At 47.7% G+C, this 18,457-nt stretch overlaps 1 protein-coding gene across 2 annotated transcripts in view; it reads left to right on the top strand.

Annotated features, from left to right (window-relative positions):
- slc7a4 (solute carrier family 7 member 4) overlaps positions 1 to 11,019 on the top strand; it is a 77,735-nt gene extending 66,716 nt beyond the window's left edge. For both annotated transcript variants that reach the window (XM_072475868.1, XM_072475877.1), the window contains 2 exons: positions 4,516 to 4,624; positions 10,765 to 11,019. In XM_072475868.1, the coding sequence (XP_072331969.1) occupies positions 4,516 to 4,624; positions 10,765 to 10,955 (300 nt within the window). In that variant the 3' untranslated portion in view covers positions 10,956 to 11,019. The remainder of the gene's footprint in view (positions 1 to 4,515; positions 4,625 to 10,764) is intronic.
- The last annotated feature ends 7,438 nt before the right edge of the window (positions 11,020 to 18,457 follow it).

Below are 18,457 nucleotides of genomic sequence, written 5' to 3'. Positions count from 1 at the left end.
CTTCTATGTATCTATGGATCTTGTTATGGGCCAGGGTTTAGAGAACCCCAAAGTGTATCATGGAGTTCATCTGACCCACAACTTTTAATAGATATTTTGTTGTTGTAAAATTTTTTTTAGAGTACCTAATCATTTTTTCCAATTCAGGGGCAATTTAGCGTAGCCAATCCACCTAGCTTGCACATTTTTGGATTGTGGGGGCGAAACCCACGGAGAATGTGCAAACTCCACACGGACAGTGACCCAGAGCCGGGATCGAACCTGGGACCTCAGCGCCGTGATGCTGCAGTGCTAACCCACTGCGCCACCGTGCTACCCTCAACTTTTAATAGATTGTGCTTTGGGGAGCACACAGCCCACTCTACAGGTGTGGTACAGCAGAAATGGAAAAGTATTTTTTAAAGCAAAACAATGTTTATTCTACGAACTCAAGTTAACCTTTTTAAAACATACAGTGAACATCTTAGCACCCATTAATTCAAATACAACCCCCAAAGAATGCAACACTAAATAATCCTTAAGCTGTCCTTTTAACATCCATAAGACTTAAAAAAGAACTTTTAACAGAAGCACATCAGGTTAAAGTCACTACTGAGAGCAGTTATTAGTTTTAAATCACCAAAGGATCGATTTACAGTTTTTAGATTACAGAGAGAGAGACTAATACACGTTCTGGCTGTGACTGCAGCTATCCAGCTCTGAAAACGAAACAAAAACACACCCTGCAGCAAACAGCCTAAAACAAAAGTAAAAAGCTGACAGACAGCCCAGCTCCACCCACTCTCTGAAATCACTGCAGTAATGAACACCCATTTCTTAAAGGTTCACTCACTACATATATATATTATATACACCCATTGATAAACACCATTTCTTAAAGGTACTCTCACATGACACCTCCCCCCAAGAAAAACAAGCAAACCATCAACTTCTAAGATGGTTTCATTTTTCACCTTTTCACTATCCTTTAAGAAATGTACACAGTAAATATACATTTTCGTTTCAAAAAACACAACACACGCAAACAGGTATAATAATATAGTCCAATTTTGTTTAGTTCTTCTTCCTCCAACTGGAATCCCTCTCGATTGACAGTCTCTTTGAACAAGAAGGTCTTTGCACGATCCGTCCATTTCTCTACGCCTCTCTATCCCTTTCCTTTTCCTCTCTCTTTCTTTGTTTCTTCTCTCTCCTTTTCTTTTTCCCTGACCTGTATCTCCCTTTCTCTTTCTTTTTCTCTCATTGCATATTCAAGCTTCTTAAATTCTTTTTCATGTTCAAGTTGCTTAATCTGCAACTGAATCTTTGCTATTTCTAATGAGTCAGACTGTATCTCAGGCAACTTTAAATGCTTAGCCACCACCATAATTACCTCATCTTTTCGCATTTTGTCAGGTAATGTTAACTGCAATGTTTTTGCCAAATCTAACAGTCTGCTTTTAATCTCTGTCCGTAAGGTACTGCATGTGACTGTCTCCACCCCCAAAAACTTCAGAGCCTCTGAAAGAGCCATTGTCCACAACACACTCCCTACTTAAAGTAAAATACCACACCTGAAAAGCAACCACAATATCTTCACCCTTCACTGTCCTTAAGTTCACTAAGCCAATCCAATAGATAGACTTTTATCCTCCTCGAGACCCCAATTTGTTATGGGCCAGGGTTTAGAGAACCCCAAAGTGTATCATGGAGTTCACCTGACCCACAACGTTTAATAGATTGTGGCATGGGGAGCACACGGCCCATTCTACAGGTGTGGTACAGCAGAAATGGAAAAGTATTTTTTAAAGCAAAACAATGTTCATTCTATGAACTTAAGTTATAAAACATACAGTGAACATCTTAGCAACCATTAATTCAAATACAACCCCCAAAGAATACAATACTAAGTAATCCTTAAGCTGTCCTTTTAGCATACATAAGACTTAAAAAAGAACTTTTAACAGAAGCACATCAGGTTAAAGTCACTACTGAGAGCAGTTATTAGTTTTAAAATCACCAAAGGATCGATTTACAGTTTTTGGATTACAGAGAGAGGGACTAATACCCCTTCTGGCTGCGACTGCAGCTATCCAGCTCTGAAAACGAAACTAAAACACACCCTGCCCAAACAGCCTAAAACAAAAGTAAAAAGCTGACAGACAGCCCAGCTCCACCCACTCTCTGACATCACTGCAGTAATAAACACCCATTTCTTAAAGGTACACTCACTACAGATATTTCTATGCATACCCATTTATAAACACCCATTTCTTAAAGGTACTCTCACATGACAATCTATATACCTTTCGCAGTTTGTTGTTCAATTTTTCCCTTCTTCCTTTTTAAACTAAAATAAATTGCGTCAGCAAAGCCAGAGCCAGTTCCATGATGCCACGTTGCTTTGAGTTCATGCAGTCTGAATTAATCTCCTCAACTGCCAGGCCGTACACTCACAGTCAGGCAACTGCTTAACATGTATTAAACCTTTCAAATCCTTAACAAGAGGTGAGTCATCATCTTCCGATAAATTCAGACAGTTGTTTAAGATTAAAGTTAATTTATTTTGCCCACTGCGACTGACCAGCTTTCACAGAATCTCTACAGTGCAGAAGGAGGCCATTCGGCCCATTGAGTCTGCACTGACCCTCTGAAAAAGCACTCCAATCAGGTCCACTCCCCCGCCCTCCTCGCCTTATGCCGGCGTGGATTGAACCACCTTTGGGACGGCGGGACACAGCGGCACGGGCGGGCTCCTGGGGGGAGCGCAGGGCGATCTGGCCCGGGGGGTGCCCCCATGGTGGCCTGGCCCGCGATCAGGGCCCACCGATCCGCGGGCGGGCCTGTGCCGTGGGGGCACTCTTTTCCTTCCGCCTTCGCCATGGCCTCCACCATGGCGGAGGCGGAAGAGACCCCCTCCACTGCGCATGCGCGGGGATGCCGTGAGCGGCCGCTGACACTCCCGCGCATGCGCCGCCCGGCAAAGTCAGTTTCGCGCCAGCTGGTGGGGCACCAAAGGCCTTTCCCGCCAGCTGGCGGGGCGGAAATCAGTCCGGCACGGGCCTAGCCCCTCAAGGTGAGGGCTCGGCCGCTCAAGATGCGGAGACTTCCGCACCTTTGGGGCGGCGCGATGCCGGAATGATTCGTGCCATTTTTGGTGCCGGTCGGCGGACATCGCGCCGATATCGGAGAATCCCACCCCAGGAGTGTAATGGAATACTCTCCACTTGTCTGAATGAGTGCAGCTCCAACAACACTCAAAAGGCTTGACACCATCCAGGACAAAGCAGCCCGCTTGATTGCTCCCCCTTTCACAAACATTCAAATCTTCCACCACCGACGAACAGTGGCAGCCGTGTGTACCATCCACAAAGATGCACTGCAGTAACTTACTAAAGTTCCTTACGCAGCACATTCCAAACCCACAACCACTACCATCTTGAAGGACAAGAGCAGCAGATACCTGGGAACCCCACCACCTGGAGGTTCCCCTCCAAGTCACTCACCGTCCTGACTTGGAAATATATCGCCATTCCTTCACTGCCGCTGGGGCAACATCCTGGAACTCCCTCCCTAACAGCACAGTGGGTGTACCTACATCTCAGTGACTGTAGCGGTTCAAGAAGGCAACTCACCACCACCTTCTAAAAGGCAACTAGGGATGGGCAATAAATGCTGGCCAAATGTATTTTACAAAACTCTCATTCGAGAAGCAGCGCATCTGGCAGTGCAATGGCGAGGCGAGATTTTGTTCTCCAGTCATCAGAGTGGGCCCCACATCCATGAGTGAGAACCTTATGCACTGATCCCTCAGGGCATTGAGGCCAATCATAACATTACCACCCCCAAAACTGAGATCAACCAAGGTGCACTCTGGGTTTGAGAGCTACAAACATCTGGGCCGGGATTCTCCCCTACCCGGCGGGGTGGGGGTTCCCGGCTGGATGGAGTGGTGGGAACCACTCCGGCGTTGGGTCGCCCCAAAGGTGCGGATTTCTCCGCACCTTTAGGGGCCAAGCCCTCACCTTGAGGGGCTAGACCTGCGCCGGAGTGGTTGGCGCGCCGACGGCCGGCGGGAAAGGCCTTTGGCGCCACGCCAGCCGGGGCCGAAGGGACTCCGACGGCCGGCGGGAGTCCGCCCATGCGCGGGAGCGTCAGCGGCTCTGACGTCATCCCCGCGCATGCGCAGGGGGAGGGTCACTTCCGCATCGGCCATCGCGGAGGCTATGGCCGAGGCGGAAGGAAAAGAGTGCCCCCACGGCACAGGCCCGCCCGCGGATCGGTGGGCCCCGATCGCGGGCCAGGCCACCGTGGGGGCACCGCCCATGGCCAGATCGCCCCGCGATTTTCAGTGCCGGACAATTTGGCGGCGGGCGGTGGAGGGATTCACGGCGGGGGGATCAGCGAATCCCGCCCCTGGTTTGTATGTCTTGCAGTTTCAGCTATCAGTTCATTAAAGGATGATATGGTAAATTTTAATAAAAAGTAAGATGAATTGTATCACTAATCAATCCTTTACCACTTTTCATTTTGCAGGTTCCGCTGGTGCCTTTGATCCCTGGTACGAGTATTTTAATCAATGTGTTCCTGATGTTAAAGCTGAATTTCTTGACCTGGGTGAGGTTTTCCATTTGGGTAGCTATAGGTATGACAAGTTTATTTTACAACTTACTTCTACACAATGAGCATTTTGCCTTGCCAGGTTCCATTGTTGGCATGTTGGCCTAGGATTGGCTGGGGATTCTGACCTATAGTTTCTTTAGCTCAACCTCCTGTACGGCTCCCCATGCCACTGACGGACCAACGTGAGGAATGAATACACAACTGGCGGTAAAATACGAGCTAATTGTTTTTTTCACCCTGTAATGTTTTTATCCCGCCTGTTGCTGTGATCTGGAATACACTATTTGAAAGGGTGGTTTAAGAAGATTGCAGCGGGTGAGTGGGACGAATTAGTATCTCAGTCAGAGAGCCAGCTTAGACACAAGGGAACCAAATGATCTCCTTTTAGTAGCAATGAATCATAGGCTGGTTAAATCAGGATGGAGGCTATTTGGCCTTTTGTGACCATGCCAGCTCTTGGCAAAATGCAACTCAATTAGTCCCATTCCTCCGGCTTCACACCATAGCTGGTGTAAATTGTTTTTCTTCAGATGCATGTGCATGTCCCTTTCGAAAGCCATGATTGAGTCTGCCTCTACCATATTCTCAGGCAGTACATTCTAGATCCCCACCACTCGCATCATTTATTTTTCTCCTCGTTGCAACATTTATTTTTCTCCTCATGTCGCCTTTGTTCTTTTGCCATTCACCTTGAATCAATATCCTCTGGTTCTCGAACCTTCCACCAATGGAAGTAAGTCCTTCCTACCTGCTGCCTCATGATTTTGAACACCTCCATCAAATCTCCTCTCAAACTTCTCTGAACAGAAGAAATAGGAGCGGGATTACGCCATTTGGCCCATCAAACCTACCTCGCCAGTCGATGCGATCATGGTTGATCTGACTGTGGCCTCAACTCTACGTTCCCCCAACCCCCAATAACCTTTGACTCCTTTGTCAGTCAAGATTCTATCCACCTCTGCCTTAAAAATATCCAATGACCCTGCCTCCACTGCCCTCTTGAGAAAGGAGTTCTGAAAATTCGCTGAGATAAATCAAGTCTCCTAATCGCAGCCTTAAATGGGAGACACCTTGGGCGGGATTCTCCGTCCCGCTGCACCAAATGGTGGGGTTCCCAGGTATCTGCTGCTCTTGTCCTTCTAGGTGGTAGTGGTCGTGGGTTTGGAAAGTGTTGTCTAAGGAACCTTGGTCAGTTACAGCAGTGCATCTTGTGCATGGTGCACAAGACTGCCACTGTTTGTCGGTGATGGAGGGTTTGATTGTTTGTGGAAGGGGGAGCAATCAAGCGGGCTGCTTTCTCCTGGATGGTGTCAACTATGGGATCATTCTTGTAAATCTTTTCTGCGTCCTCTTTATGCCTTCACATCGCTCCCAAAGTGTGATGCCCTCTCCACCCCCAGGTAACCCCCATTCAAACTGTTTTAAAAAAAACTTTATTACTCACACGATAGGTCCGAAAGGGCATTTGGCTCATCATGCGGTAAGACCCTACGCTTCTATCAAACTGTTTTAAAATGGTTCCAAGGATTATGATTGCTCGATTAAACCCGGAATTTTGACTCACGTGTTTATCATGAGTTGTGTGAAGAATTTCTTGGCATCAACCCTAACGTTTTCCCTTACTTGTTAGAACCTGTGTATTTTATCCTCCTGTCATGGGTTACTTTGAAGCATGTTCCAAATTTAGCTACTTCATGAGACTGGGGAATAGAAGACTTTCCATTTCAGGGCCCCCCACTGTCAGCATGAGGCACTCTGGCCCAGCCAGATGCACCGTAAAGCTCCCTCTGCCCCAGGTATGTGCATCAGCCCTGGTCATTGAAGAGCACGCCTCCTGGAAGCAGCATGACCTTCCATTTCCCTTACTTGTCATATTGGAGCAGCCTTTCTACCGTGAGCCCAAAGCATCCGAAACTCAATGTCCATTCTTAGCACCAACCAGCAAGGAGATTTTCAATCTGTCAGGCTGGACTGTGTTTGAATGAAGAATCTGAAAAACCAACGTCAAACACACTCCACCACCAAGTTCTTACGTCAGTTAAGATGCCCTTAAAACCTACCTCTTTTTTTCAATAAATTTAGAGTACCCAATTAATTTTTTCCAATTAAGGGGCAATTTAGCGTGGCCAATCCACCTACCCTGCACATCTTTGGGTAAAACCTACGTCTTTGACAAGCCTTTTGGTCGCCTGTCTTCACATCTTTGCATGTGGCTCAGTGTCAACCCTTGTTTGACAATCACTCCTATGATGGTCTTGAGGCATTTTACTGTAATAAAGGTGCTATATAAATGCACTTTGTTGCCATTTCATACTGCTGACTATCTTACATGATCCTATGACAACCCATCTCAATTTCCTTATTCCAAGGAAAGTAAGGACATAATTAAATTAAAATGAGTAGATGGAGAATTGTCCAATATTCACTTCCAATGGTGTGGGTGGGTGTCTCTCCAATTCCCCTTTGAAAGTTATTGTTGGACCTGCTTCCGTTGCCCTTTCAGGCAGCGCACTCCAGATCACAGCCTTGGACTGTCTGAAGAAATGTTTCCTCGTGTCGCCTCTGGTTCTTTTGCCAATCTCCTCCAATCTGTCTTCTTTGGTGAGAGACCCTTCAGCCACTGGAAAGATAACGGCTGGATCATGAATGGAGATGGTCTTCAGACAGTATGATGCGCTGAATGGACTTCCCGATTTATCAGGAAAATGAGACGGAAATGTATTTTTTAAAAAGTGAAACGTGGAACGATAATAACTAAGAGTCTGAGAATGACTGCCCGTCAGAATACAGTTGAAAGTGTGGTGCCTCAGGACAATTCACTGGAGTCTTCCAGTGACAATAAAGAGGGTTTATTAACAGTAGGCAAAGGGAACAGTGTACAGGCACAGAAGAATTATGGTTAGTTCTTGTCTCTCCAGCTCCAGGGTCCACATTGCCCAGGGCCTCGCTCCCAGGGCCCTATGCTTTCTCTCTTTTGGTCAGGGTTCGCCTGCTCCCGCGTGATTGATCTCAAAGAACAAAGGACTATACAGCACAGGAACAGGCCCTTCGGCCCTCCAAGCCTGTATCGGTCATGATACCAACCTTTGCCAAGAACCCTCAGCACTTCCTTGTGCCGTATCCCTCTATACCCATCCTATCCATGTATTTGTCAAGATGCCTTTTGAACACCGTTGATGTATCTGCTTCCACAACCTGGTAACGCCCGACAGGCACTCACCACCCTCCGCGTAAAAACCTGCCTCGCACATCTCCTCTAAACATTGCCCCACCGACCTTAAACCTTTGCCCCCTGGTGACTGACCCCTCCACCCTGGGAAAGAGTGCCTGCCCATCCACTCTATCCATGCCCTCATAATCTTGTAGACCTCTATCAGGTCACCCCTCAACCTCCGTCGTTCTAAAGAAAACAGTCCGAGTCTATTCAGCCTCTCCACATAGCTAACACCCTCCAGACCAGGCAACATCCTGGTTAACAATCTCTGCACCCACTCCAAGGTCCCCACATCCTTCTGGTCGTGTGGCGACCAGAATATTCCAAGTGCGGTCTACCAAGGTTCTATACAACTGTAGCATGACTTGCCAGTTTTTATACTCGATGCCCCGTCCAATGAAGGCAAGCATTCCGTCTGCTTTCTTGACCACCTTGTCCACTTGTGCTGCCACCTTCAAAGATCTGTGGACATGCACGCCCATATATTTCTATATTCCTAAGTGTTTAGCCATTTATGGTATATTGTTTTGCCATTTACGGCAAAACATATATTCTCGAGCCGGTCACGTAGGCCATAAAGCCCGCCCCTTAAAGGAGCCACACTACCCCATTGATATTTAGCACATACAACAAGGTTCAGATTGGGATATGAACCGACCGACGAACCAGGGTGGAACCGAGAAGAAATTTTGAACTAGAACCAGGTCACACACCTGGAATGATCTGTCACCGTTTTGTGATGTTGATTTTTCTGGGAGGCCTGATGTGCCTCCACCCTCCTCGCCAAATTTGGAAATATAAAATCCAAAGGAGTTTTGAGGCAAAGGCCCATAGGCAATTCAGCTGGCTTGACCCATGTGGTGGCATGGGCGGGGGGGTGGGGGGAGGGGTTATGTTGGAGGACTCATTTCCGAAGCCTTTTCCCATTTAGAAAATAGTCTATGGGCTGGATTCTCCCGCTCGCCTGCCACAAGAATGCCATGGGCAAGATGCCGACAATGGAAAAATCCATTGACCACGGACGGGATTATCTGGACACCGGGTGAAACAGCTGGAGAATCCCGCCCTCTATTCTTCCTACCAAAGTGCATAACTGCACATTTTTCCACATTGTATTCCATCTGCCACTTCTTTGCCCACTCTCCTAGCCTGTCCAAGTCCTTCTGCAGCCCCCTTGCTTCCTCAATACTACCTGTCCCTCTACAGATCTTTGTATCATCTGCAAACTTAGCAACAGTGCCTTCAGTTCCTTCTTCCAGATCATTAATGTATATTGTGAAAAGTTGTGGTCCCAGCACAGACCCCCGAGGGACACCACTCGTCTGCTGCCATTCTGCCAATCCCCACTCTCTGCATTCTGCCAGTCAGCCAATCCTCTATCCATGCCTGCACGTTGCCCCGAATACCATGGGCTCTTATCTTATTTAACAGCCTTCTGTATGGCTCCTGGGCAAAGGCCTTCTGGAAATCCAAATAGATCGCATCCACTGGTTCTCCTTTGTCTAACCTCCTCATTAACGCCTCAAAGATTTGACAGGCATGACCTCCCCTTGACGAAGCCGTGCTGACTCAGCCCTATTTTACCATGCACTTTCAAGTACTCCGCAATCTCACTCTTAATAATTAACTCTAAAATCTTACCGACGTGCAAAGTCAGGCCAACCAGCCTATAATTTCCCATTTTTTGCCTCCCTCAGGGGTGTCGCATTAGCCATTTTCCAGTCCTCTGGGACCTTCCCTGACTCCAGTTTAAGGCGGTCTCCTACATCTCTGTATCTCTTTAATAACTCTTTTAAACGTAGCATGGGCTCTCATGTGTAGTTCCAGTGACCAAAACATCATCCAGGTAAAACATCACTTTTGGAAGGAGCTTTTCCATGGTAGCGTGGAAAACAAGGAGGACATGTTGAAAGGTAGCCTCATGTACTGAAGTAGCCCTGATGTGTATTGATCATGAAGAACCTTTGGGACCCTTCTCTAATTCCAACTGCAGGTACATGTGGCCGAGGACCAGCTTGGATTAGGTGAGACCTCCTGTCAGCTTGGCGTAGAGGTACTCGATTTGGGGGACCAGGTACTTATTCGCTGGGCAGCCTGGTTGATTGCTAGCTTATAGTCCTCAGGTAGACTTATTGATCGATCAGGCTTCAGTATGGCGTCCATGGGGTTTCCCACTCGGAAGATTACACAGATTTAATGATTCCCGTTTCCTCTAATCGCTTTAGCTCAGCTTTGATCTTTTGATGCAGGGCGTAAGTGACTGATCTGGGGTTGGTGTGGAGGTTGGGGGGGGCAGTGGTGGTGGAGGTGGTAGAATGTGACAAAAGCCTGAACTTTCACTTCAGATCATTGGCCGCTGGAAAGAGCAGATCGGAAAAGGTGGGCAAGGATGGGATGATGCATGGCCCAGATGTACCTCCACCGTGTCAAATCACTGAACAACAATCAACTGGCCAGCCTCACACATGGAGAATAGCCACGTGGCCTACTTATATTTGTGTGATTGTGTCGCAGACCCAGAGTTACCATCTCCTGTGGAAGAATTTGAGCAAGGGGAGGGCAGGCATGTTAAAGAGTGAGTGGAAAAATAGGTGCTTTATATTATGGAGACGTTATCACCAATATTCAGCCGACCTGTTAAGTGTAAGCCTACAGAAATTTAGGCCTCTGCCAAATTACAATCAAATTGTTATCATACGTTCGATTCTGCATACGAATCAGTCCTGGGAGTAGATCTGGCAACACTGGACAAACTTTAGATGCTGGTCTGATACCTCCGATTTCAGGTTAAACTTTGCCTGACAACTCTCCTGTGGTGCATGGTGGGACAATTTAGCATGTCAAAGGTACTTTATAAATGCAAGATGTTGTTGTTGTTGTTAAAAACCACCAGTGTTGGTAAACGCGGCAACTTTTGAAGCTCCTAATGCACACTCATCCATTGACAGGTCTTCTCATCTATTTCGGTTACGGTATCTGGCACAGCAAGGAGAGCCTGAAGGAGCCAAAACCGCACAATGTGGTCGCCCGCTACGTGGTCCTCCCTAGTGGCAGCCTGGTGGAAACAGTGCAAACCGTCCAGCCAGACTCGCAGGACAACATGGGCATGGCGGAAGTGACTGGAGAAGTGAGTAGATAGTAGCGAGTTTGGCCAGTCACTCTTCGATGGAGGATGCCGCCGTCACCCCTCGCCACCGACCCCCCCCCCCCCCACCCCCCCCCCCCCCCCCCCACTCCCCCTACCGCCTTCACCACCCCCCACCTTCCAAGCGCCGACATTATTCCAAGAGCAGCCGGAGAGAGCTACAACACAGCGTTTTCATCGAGTTGTTGGCGAAGATTTCTCATGTCGCCCATGGGTATTGACAGCATCTGCTGGTTTTTCTTCCAAATGAAAGGGAAATCTCTGAAGTAAATTGGAAAGAATCTCCGCTAAGATAGCAGAGTGACGAATGTCAGATCAATTCATTCAAACACATGCAGAAGAATCCCAAATCTCCTGTACATCCCTGAATTATTATTTGCACCATTTCAGTCAACTGAGCCAACTCCCTTCTCTTTCCTTCATCTTCTCACCCAGTGAGGTTGAGGAAAGATGGAGAAAGCAAAACAAAAAAACACTTTGTCAGAAACTTGCCTGTCCCCAGAGCTACATATTAAAGGACGACCGACACATGTTGTGATATCATTACTTTGTGCGAGAAATATTCAGTATTGCATCAACTTGATGGGGCAGGATATATTTTATTAAAATTATTGAATACTTGTCACATGAGCCTATGGAAGTTTAGGGATTTTAAAGCTGTTACACATGATTTAGCCCAGGTACCATTTCTGGCCTTGACTGATCTTTACTATGGTTCAATTGGCAAACTCGCTCTCCATTAGTAATCCATCCACACTTACAGGGCGGGATTCTCCGACCCCCCCCCACCGGGGGGGCGGCAGGAATCCCGCCACGCCACCCCGATGCCGCCTGCCGTATTCTCCGGCGCCGGTTTTCGGGTGGGGGCGGGATTCACGCCAGGCCAGTCGGGGGCCGTTGGCAGCACCCCCCCCCCCCCCGGCAATTCTCCGGGCCTCGATGGGCCGAGCAGTTCTGCGCATGCGCTAACTCGCACAGTCACTTCGGCGCCGGCTAGCGCCGGCCTAGTCCCCAGAAGTGCAGAGAATTCCGCTACTTCCGGTTGGCCCGATGCCAGAGTGGTTCGCGCCATTTTTAACGCCGGCGTCAGGCCATCGCGCCGAATCCCGCTAACAATGTCCGCCCCTCAAATTATTTTGGCTGCCTTACGTCTTTAATTAAGGAGCAATTTAACGTGGCCAATCCACCTATCCTGCACATCTTTCGGTTGTGGGGGGCACATTCCTCATTACAGTTTCCCAACTTTGTTGCCTATGTGCCTATCATCGCTTTTTCCTCAGCCCTTCACTTCTCTCCCCTCTCATTTTGCTCTCCATCCACCGTCCTCATCCTCCTCTTCCCTGCCCCGTTCCAGTCCTCTCTTCGTCTCTCCCTGTTCTTTCTCTCTACTTTCCCCTTCTCTCTCTTCCCTGCCTCCTCTTTGTTTACCCTCTCGCTTCTCATCCTCCTCTTCCACTCATCCCTTCACTCCTCCTCCGCACACTTTGGCAGCTTGCAACACATGAAATGAAATGAGATGAAAACCGCTTATTGTCACAAGTAGGCTTCAAATGAAGTTACTGTGAAAAGCCCCTAGTCGCCACATTCCGGCGCCTGTTCGGGGAGGCTGTTACGGGAATTGAACCGTGCTGCTGGCCTGCCTTGGTCTGCTTTCAAAGCCAGCGATTTAGCCCTATGCTAAACAGCCTTCTAATCATTTCCAATGCCCTACATTGATTCCCATGGCTTTGAATATGAAGAAGCAATCAGCAACGTTGTACACCTTCTCACATCTCACCCTTCAACCTTGGCATCATAATGTTTGTGTCACAATTTAAAGAGAGACAGAACCACACATTACCAGTATCCTCTTAATTGAGCTCCTTATGAACCCGCCCAGTGTTTACTAAACAGCATTTGGACTTTGTAGTCTTACGGGGACACATAACTCCATTTTAGCACAAGAGTAATACATTGGTGCTTTGCATTATAAAGTGTTCTGTACTCTTCTTACAGAACAGCATATCCTCTGACTTACCAGGGGTAGAAGGTGGAGCACACTCATTGGGCTGAATGGCCATCTTCTGCTCCTGCGTCTTCTGGTTGCTCTAGATTTGCTAATTTTTCTGAAGCTTTGCATAGAACATGTGTTGCTTTTTAAATGTGTCTGTAACCCAGAAGAGAATTTGCGGTCTGCTTTTGTGAATGGCTCAAATTCCTCAGGAACAAACACCAACCAGCTCCAATTTGGAATCAATCAAAGAACTCTCCACCTTTAGCCAATTACTTCAATGGTTTTCACCACATCTCTCACAAGCCCTATCAGAAATGCAACTTACTATGAGCAATGACATGGAAGGTCCAGGAGTAGAAGATTTAGAATATTCTGTTTTTAAAAATTTATTCGCTCATGCTGGGTCAGCATTTATTACCCAACTCTGATTGCCCTTGAGATATACAAGCAAATCTGGATTTTGTTTATTGTCACGTGTACCGCGGTACAGTGAAAAGTATTTTTCCGAGAGCAGCTCAACAGATCATTAAGTACATTAAAATAAATCAAAGAAAAGAAAATACATAATAGGGCAACACAAGGTACACAATGTAAATGCATAGACAATGGCATCGGGTGAAGCATACAGGGGTGTAGTCCATATGAGAGTTGTTTAGGAGTCTGGTAACAGCGGGGAAGAACCTGTTTTACAGTCTGTTCGTGCGTGTTCTCAAACTTTTGTATCTCCTCCCCGATGGAAGAGGTTGGAAGAGTGAGTAAGCCGGGTGGGAGGGGTCTTTGATTTGTGGGTAGCACAGTGGTTAGCACCGTTGCTTCACAGCTCCAGGGTCCCAGGTTCGATTCCTGGCTTGGGTCACTGTCTGTGCGGAGTCTGCACATCCTCCCCGTGTCTGCGTGGGTTTCCTCCGGGTGCTCCGGTTTCCTCCCACAGTCCAAAGATGTGCAGGTTAGGTGGATTGGCCATGCTAAATTGTCCTTCGTGTTCAAAAAGGTGGGGTGGGGGTACTGGGTTATGGGGATAGGATGGAGGTGTGGGCTTGGGTAGGATGCTCTTTCCAAGGGTCAGTGCAGGCTCGATGGGCCGAATGGTCTCCTTCTGCACTGTAAATTCTATGATTCTGTGATTATGCTGCCCGCTTTCCCCAGGCAGCGGGAGGTGCAGATGGAGTCAACGAATGAGAGGCAGGTTCATGTGATGGACTGGGCGGGGTTCACGACTCTCTGAAGCTGCTCTCTGGATGTACTGGTGAGCTGCCTTTTTGAACTGCTGACATCATGTGGCATTACCATTGGGAAGTCGAGAACCATTAGGAAGGGAGCTCCAGGATTTTGACCCAGCAACAGTGAAGGAGTAAAGCTCCAAGTCAGGGTGGTGCGAGGCAAGGAATGAATCACCATTCCTTCATTGCCACTAAAAAATGATGGCTAAGAGGAATCAATCTCAAGGCGGCTTCAGGTAACAAAGGCTGTTTTGAACTCATCCTTCAAGAATATAACCTGATAGAATGCCAACTGTTGCTCTTCTTAGCCTTAGTTTTATTAGCTCTGATTATGTCACCTTTGCTCACGAGTTGCCAGGTATCTTTCTGATACCGCCACGTGGTTCAAGCTCGAGTTATGATTAATAAGTCAGCACACCACTTAGTAAGATTGAAATCAACGGTCATTTATTATATACAACAAGTAATGCTTACACAATAATCCCACTATCTACATAGAAACCTACCACTACTGGCCAATACTTAACTTTAGGAAGGGCCCACCAGGTCAGGGAAACGAATGGCTTATCAAATCGGATCTGGCCCACGGGATTCAAAAGGCTGATACGGGTCGATGACTAGGAGTCTATCGGGTAGCGATCGCTGGAATCAAACTTACTGTTTCTGGTGGATGTTCTTGCGAAGGTCCCGAGCAGGAGAAGACGAGAGAGAGAGAGATCTGAACTTGGCCCCTCACTTTATAGGGTCTCGGGGCTTCCCGCCTCTCGGGGCGGCCCTTGACCCTGAGTCCCAAGTGATTGGACTTGTTCCCAATCACTGGGTTCGATATATCCAATAACGGGGCGATTCCTCGATCGGGGGGTGGTCGTTCACCTGTCTTTGTTTCGGCCACTGCAGGCGCCGACAGGTCTGGCCCGGCATTCAATTGCTAATATGTTGCAATTGTTCCCGGGGATAGCCGATTAAACTGCAGATGTCTGGGTTGAGGTGCTGCTAATAGTCTTGAGTATTGATCTGGGCCGACTTCCCCAGAGCCGAATACGCTATTCTGTCTGCAGCTGTCCGTTTGTGTCCTGTTGCCTGCTTTTCCCATCAGCCTTTTCGGTCAGCCATTTTAAATCAGGTTTTGACCAAATTAATAGGGAATCAGCCATTTTAAGTGGCTACACAACCTTTCCCCTTGGCATACAACTGGGACCGTAGATCGGCTGGCCAGTTCAACGCAAGCCATTGATATCAATAGAATTGGTGGCTGATGGAACAGCTGGCTTCTAATTTTAATTTAGCATGATGGGTGTCGAGTTCGAAATCTACCCACGGAGTCGACCATATTTCCATTGCAATGGGAAGTTTGTTTAAAGAGCCTAAAGCCCTGGCCTCAGGCCTTCATTTCCAGTAACCCATACCAGCGACTGAACTGCGCTAAATAGCATTATGCCTCTGGAAAGGGAGGGAGGGGTTAGGGCAGGGGAGGGCAGCCAGGGAGTGGGTTCGACTATGTCTAATTTTCCCTTAGATCTGAATGAGATGAGCATTGGCAATGTGATTCAGATAATAAGATTTCTGCGCTGATAGACACGAGGGAAGTCGGTCATTTTGTCGAATGGGCCAGGAGCTTTACTGTACCTGGTGGGATTATCATTCGTGTGATTTTTTTTTTCTCACAGAAAAATTCCCTCAAGTTCCACTCGTTTACTAACCCTTCAGCCCAAAAGAGGCAACATTTCTTTGCCAAACCCGGTCCAGCAGTGCGTGTAGATATATCGTCAAGACTGTGCTGACTTATTACATAGAATGATACAGTGCGGAGGAGGCCGTATTGGCTACTTTGAGAGAGTTATACAGTTGGCCCCACTCTCTCATTCTATTCCCTGTAGCCTTTCAATTCAGCCCCCTCCTCCCACTTTTCAAGTCGTTATCGAATTCTCTTTTGAAAGTTACCACTGAATCTGTTTCAGGCAGCACATTACAGATTACCACTGACTGCATAAATAAACATTTTCTCCTCACCTCCCTGGATTTTTAACCGCTTAGTTGAAACCTTTGTCCTCTAGCAAATGACAGTCCTTACAATTAATGAAACCCTTCATTTTCTGCCTTCTTCCACAATTTGGACATTGAAGTTTGTACATTAGGGCAGCACGGTGGCACCGTGGTTAGCAACGCTGCCTCACAGCGCCAGGGACCCGGGTTCGGATAATTGTCTGGGGTGGAGTCGGCACGTTCTCCCCGTGTGTGCGTGGGTTTCTTCCGGGCGCTCCGGTTTCCTCCCACAGTCCAAAGATGTGCAGGTTAGGTGAATTGGCCACGCTACATTGCCCCTTAGTGTCCAAACGTTTGGTGGGTTTACGGGGTAACGAGTTGGGGCAGAGGATTGGGCCTAGGTAAGGTGCTCTTTTAGAGGGTCAGTGCAGACTTGATTGGCCAAATAGCCTCCTTCAGCACTGTAGGGATTCTATGATTCCAAGTGACCTCCACTCCCAAAGGACAGTCCTTTAAAATGCTCCCCTTTAAACTTATAGTTACATGCTGCAAATTGCATCCCGACACAAATAAAACCAGTGGCTAATACCAGGCCTAACCCATGCCAGTCATATGTTCAGTAGCAAAGTTTGTCATGTGGCCTAAGGATTACATGTAAGCACATTAGGGAATGCTTCGTTCTCCCTCAGCTGGTCTTCACACTGATGTGTAAATACCTACCCGACAGACATCACTGCCACAGCTATCAGAGATGGAAGCTAATCAATTTCCATTGCATCCTTTCTATTCCCTTGTTTACACCAACCACTTTTTAAAATCTCGCTCACTGCCAGCAAAATCAGGAGTCACTCAGTGCAATTGTAAGCCAGATTTAACCTCGCATACACCCAACAGCCTTTAGCAACTTAACGGATTTACCGTAACAGATGGATATATACTGCCCTTCATGCAACTCCGTCCAACTAACCCTCTATTTTTTTTTCTTTTATAAATTTAGAGTACCTAATTATTTATTTTTTTCAATTAAGGGGCAATTTAGCACAGCCAATCCACTTAACCTACACATCTCTGGGTTGTGGGGCTGAAGCCCACGCAAACATGGTGAGAATGTGCAAACTCCACATGGACAGTGACCCAGGGTCGATATTCGAACCAGGGTCCTCAGCGTCGTAGGCTTCAGTGCTAAGCACTGCTGCACGAGCCGCCCAACTAATCCTCTTTCAAATGAGCAAAACAAAAGTCTTAATTGCACTAGGAGCAGATTACAGCAATGCCCGAGGGATGGGCTACACCTCGAGGGCAGCCTTGTCCAATCCTTTCAATTGCCCTTCACACCCTGGAGTAGATTATGCAGGTCCACACGGAGCCGCCTCGCTTAACTCTTTACTCTCCATTTCTCCTTTACCACATGAGTCCAAAATACTGCTTCTCTCAAACCTCCTTCAAGCTGCAGACTGCTGATCTTCTTCCAAAACCCCATTTTCGCTCTGAGCATTCTGTTCATTTCTTTGTAAAGGTTCATGTATTGGGTGCTAATCCCGGACTGAGGGGGTGCACTGTCACCCATTCGCCCGTTGTGCCAACTCAACTGCTGTGCTTTAAGAGACAAACCAGAGGAGCTTTGCTGTTCCCCTTTGAAGAGATCAGGGTGAAGACACACAAGGCATCTCAGATATACTTCTGAGTTGGCCAAGTCAGCTAATAGGACTGTTCCTCCAGTGGCGGTGCGGGTGGTGGTGATAGTGAGAAGTGATTGGATTTCTACATGGTTCACCCAATCTCCCACCAAAAGTCCTGGAGAAATGTTGGAAATCCATACAATACACACAGGGCAGAAGGAGGCCATTTGGCCCATCAAGTCTGCATCAACCCTCTGAAAGAGCCCCCTACCTCGACCCACTTCCCTATTCCCGTAACCCCACCTAACCTGCACATCTTCGGACCGTGGGAGGAAACTGGAGGACCCGGAGGAAACCCACACAGGCACAGGGAGACTCCACACGGTCACCCAAGGCCGGATTTGAACCCGGGTTTCTGGCGCCATGAGACAGCCGTGCTAACCAGGTGCCACCCCAAAAGGGGAATCATTTTCAAGTTGGTTGCCTGGAAGTAAAGAGGAACCCTTCTTGAACGTATCTGGCTCGCATCCCATTGCTGACAATCAGATAAAGGCTGGGCGATTCTGCATGGAGTGTGTGACTACCCCATTAGTTTGGCACCTAGGTGTCCAGGTTGAACATTTAATCCCTGTTTTTCTTGGGATCAGCCTGTTCTCCTCAGGGTTTTTACCATCGAATTAC

Source organism: Scyliorhinus torazame, chromosome 1, assembly GCF_047496885.1.
Source record: "Scyliorhinus torazame isolate Kashiwa2021f chromosome 1, sScyTor2.1, whole genome shotgun sequence".
Classification (NCBI taxonomy): Eukaryota; Metazoa; Chordata; class Chondrichthyes; order Carcharhiniformes; family Scyliorhinidae; genus Scyliorhinus; species Scyliorhinus torazame.
Note: the sequence above shows the minus strand (reverse complement) of the source record. Positions and strands in the feature narration are given on the sequence as shown.